Here is a 4158-nt window from a genome sequence, read left to right on the forward strand (position 1 = left end):
TTAAAATCACAAAAGAGTTCTGATTCCTCTTTTCCCCCTTATACCAGTGTTCCTGTTCATTTCACTTATATATAGTACATAAACCTAGATACACATGTATACATAAGATTATGTATCAGTGTAATTTAATGCATTGCTACTATTTTATTTTTAACAAATTACTATCCACTAGCTCAATCAAGAGTAAGGAAAATGAAAGCTTTTATTTTGCTTCCTCATATTCCTCCTGCAGTATTTTTCCTTTATGTACATCTGTTTCCTTCCTTTATTTTTTAAAATGTTTTTTGAGTGAGGTCTGGCTATGTAGTTCAGGTTCGCCTTGAACTCACTGCATAGCCCAGGCTGGGTTTGAACTCATGGTGATCCTCCTGCCTCAGCCTCCTGAGTACTGGGATTACAGGTCAGTGCCATCACACTTAGCTCCTTTATTTTTTCCTTCACTTGAACTTCTTTTAACATTTCTTGCAAGGTACTTGTATTGGTAACTCATTCCCTCAGTTTTTCTTTGAGAGAGACTTTATTTCTTCTTTACCTTTGGAGAATAATTTAGCAAGGTATAGAATTTGAGGTTTTTTTTTTTTTTTTTTTTTTTGCTTAACTAAATATTTTACTCCATTGTCCTCTTACATGGTTTCTGAAGAGAAGTTGCTTATAATTCTTATTGTTTCTGAGGAGAAGTTGGATGTAATTACTACCTTGTTCCTGCACAGGTTTTTCATCTGGTTTCTTCCAAAATTTTTTTATTTATTTATGACAAATACTCCACATGCTGATTGTCTGTAGGCACAAATTCTTTGAGACAGTGTTATTGGGCTGGGCCAGTCACAGGATGGGATCATGTTACTCACCCCTACTACACTTATTTGACCCTTCAGGTAGCATAGATTTTGTTTATTTATATTGATTGATTGATTGATTGATTGATCAATTGTCTTTTTTGAGACAGATTTTGATATGCAGTTCACAATGGCTTGAATTCACTTTGTAGCCCAGGTTGGCCTTGAACTCCCAGTGATCCTTCTGTCTTAGCCTCCTGAGTATTGGGATTATAGGTGTGCACCACCACACCCGGCCAGGGAGCATAGATTTTAAACTGGCTGTTAAACTTGTCTGTAACGAGGTCAGCCTTCACTGTGTTCATCTGGATTGCTTTTTAATAAATTTCGTCGTCAGCTTTCCACTTAAGGCGTTTTCGTGACTACTGATGTTCTTCCCCAGGAGTCGGAAAGTGGGAACTTCCTAATTCCATTGTTTTCCCCACATTTATCAGTTGGGATTCACTTACATGGATTTGATTATCCAGAAATACAGTTTGAAAAGGAAAGGCAAGTGTTTTAAAAATCAGTTTTCAGAATAAGTTGGGGTCCTTGCAGCCTCCACTGGTGATCGGCCAGTGAGTTGTTCTCCACATTATTTCAAGGGGAAGATTGCTGTGAACATTTTATCAGCTCATTATAAACCCGTGGATTTTGTAGGTTTGGTGTATTTGAATAATTTACAGTTACTCTTTTTGATATGTAGGTCGTCTTATCTTTGGCCAGCAGAGATTCCTTTGATTGGCTTGTGAGCATCTTTGACACTACTCTGTTAGTCTGAACTGTTAACTCTAGGTGGAAGTTTCTCCTTCTTTAAGTAATTGCGTTATTTGGTCTTCCAGATTCCTTTTAGTTTTAGCTTCCCTTCATAAGAGAAGATCCTATATTCTAATGCATTCTACAATTAAATCTCTTATGCTGAAAAGCTACTGTTTTGGTTGTTTTTCCTTTAAAATTCATGCAGTGGGTGAACTAATGTGGTTTATTTATTTATTTATCTATTTTGGTACCAGGAATTAAACTCAGGGCGTAGTGCTTGCCAGGCCGGCGCTTGTGCCGCTGAGCTATATCCTTGGCCCTAATGCATTCTAAAATAGAAAATATTTTTGTTTCTTTCTCTCTGACCTTTTAGCTCCTAGTTACATCATCCTGACTCAGGGTAGTTCCACACTCTAAGCTCAGTATCTAGGTGGAAAACAAAACAAATGATACAAATACTGATGTACTTACAGCTGTAATGAGGTTTACCAGGGGTTCCCTGACAGCAAAGCTAGCTAGCTAGATTATTATTCATCCAAATGTGAGATTCTTTCCTCCCTTTGATGTGGGTATCACATTGGAGAATGCAAAACTGTCCTTCATCCTGCAGGCTGGGCAGGGAGAATGGCTACATACGAAGGGCCCGAGGTCTCCCAGGGAGCTGGTTGGGGTGACCAGAAGGCTACAAATCTGGCCAAGGCTGGCCAGGTGGCCACAAACACAGCCTCGGTCCCTGAAAGCTGGGAATTGGACCTTGTCCATTCTGGCAGGGCCTGGGACAGGTCCAGGAGGCTGGGCCAAGTCCCCGGGGCTGTCCCTGGGACCAGAAGGTATAACCAGAGGGAGATGTGGATTTCAGTTCCAGGGCATAAGGTTCAGCACATCCAAGAAGGAGCTGAAAATGACTTCTTGGAATGTTTGAAGGACACTGTCTCATACTGAGCTATACATGAGAAACCTGTGCAGGAGTCTGTTTCAGTCTGTGTCCTGTGGAGCATGTGTGACTTCAAAGGCAGCTCTGGAGGGTTTCCTTGGGGAGAAGAGCGCACACTTTAATTTCTGATTTTGGCACAGTTCCACCAATCTCATTTTGTTTTTCTGTTTTTTTTTTTCTGGTACCAGGAATCGAACTCATGACCTTGCGCTTGCCAGGCAGGCGCTCTGCCGCTGACCTAAATTCCCAGCCCCGACCAGTCTCATTTTTTTTTTTTTTTTTTTTTTTCCGGTACCGGGAACCGAACTCACGACCTTGCGCTTGCCAGGCAGGCGCTTTTGCCGCTGAGCTAAATCCCCAGCCCCGACCAGTCTCATTTTGATGGCCAGGAAGCAGAACCTTTCTGTTCCCTCTCCATTCATTTACATTTTGCAGATCTACCTTCATTTTGTTACAGAGGCAGTTTTTACCCCGAAGACAGTTTCTTCAACCTGTATATGAAGCTTTATTTTACAGGAAAAGGCAAAGGCAAGAGAGCAGTTGATTTCAAGGGAAGCCTTGAAAGCCCAGTTTGGTAATTGCTCCCTCCTCAACTCGCCCTCTCTTCCCACCATAATAAGTGTCTTTGGAGCTTGAAGTAATTTTTGTTTGCTGAAGACAAGAACTATCCTTTCAGTAGGATGTAAAGAGGGGCTCCTGGGCTCATGGCAAAGGGTCGGGATCCCTTGGAGGTAGATAAGGGGATATGGCTTCAGCCTAATCCCTGTGTGCACTGTGGTGTGTGGGTACACGTCTAGAGACCCTGAGATGTTGAAGTTGCTCTCCGGGCTGTTCCTTACGCCTTGTGCTGTGTTGGGTGTGCGTTGCATGCGTGTGACTGTGTCATGCGAGCGATGTGTGTGTGTCCTGCGTACTGTGTGTGTGTCATGTGTACTGTGTACGTGTTGTTTCCTGTGTGTGTGTGTTGTGTGTGTTTTCTGAGTTGAGTTTCCTTTCTGGGCTGTCTTTGCCCTGCCTGTCACCTTTCCATCTGCACACATCACTGGAGACTGACTGGGTTCCGTTAGGAGCATGTTTTGTTTTTTGTTTTGAGATTGGGTCTTGCCAATCTTGTCTTGAACTTGAGATCCTCCCGTTTCAACCTACTGAGTAGCTGGATTACAGGTTTGTGTACTATGCCTGGCTCTGAGCTATGCTGTTTTCATTTTAAATATTTTTATCTATTTATTTCTGATCACTGTTATTATTCTTTTCCAAACTATTCCCTATGCCATTTGCCACTTTGTGGTTGCTTAACTGGTTAGCGTGTGATCCTAATGAGCTTGACATGGCCTTACTGTCTTCTAGGTCTTTTGACTGCTTAGGGAGATACTGCAACTGTGTGTGACATTCCCACCCCGAGGAGGGAAAGAAAATCTGGGTCTAGTTACACAGGATGTTACTAGCTTTGATGGGCAAGATATTACTGGCTTTACTGTCTTGGATGCTAAGCTTCCTTTTATTCCAGCATTATTCACTCATAACTTGTCCCTGTTTTCCCTAATCTTTCATGAGTAATGCCTCTTTAAACTGTAAAGGATAGTAATATAGTATTAGTAGCAGTGACATCAAGATGCTAAAAGATTTACTTCCCCCAAGTCCTTTCTTTAT

General features: G+C 41.9%; 1 protein-coding gene across 1 annotated transcript in view; it reads left to right on the plus strand.

Annotated features, from left to right (window-relative positions):
* LOC102013638 (chromosome unknown open reading frame, human C10orf113) overlaps nucleotides 1–2660 on the plus strand; it is a 23192-nt gene extending 20532 nt beyond the window's left edge. The window contains exons 2-3 of the mRNA XM_005387236.1: nucleotides 1219–1325; nucleotides 2121–2660. Of these exons, the coding sequence (XP_005387293.1) occupies nucleotides 1219–1325; nucleotides 2121–2496 (483 nt within the window). The 3' untranslated portion in view covers nucleotides 2497–2660. The remainder of the gene's footprint in view (nucleotides 1–1218; nucleotides 1326–2120) is intronic.
* Nucleotides 2661–4158: the final 1498 nt, after the last annotated feature.

Source organism: Chinchilla lanigera, unplaced genomic scaffold, assembly GCF_000276665.1.
Source record: "Chinchilla lanigera isolate Chin_1 unplaced genomic scaffold, ChiLan1.0 scaffold00028, whole genome shotgun sequence".
NCBI lineage: Eukaryota > Metazoa > Chordata > Mammalia > Rodentia > Chinchillidae > Chinchilla > Chinchilla lanigera.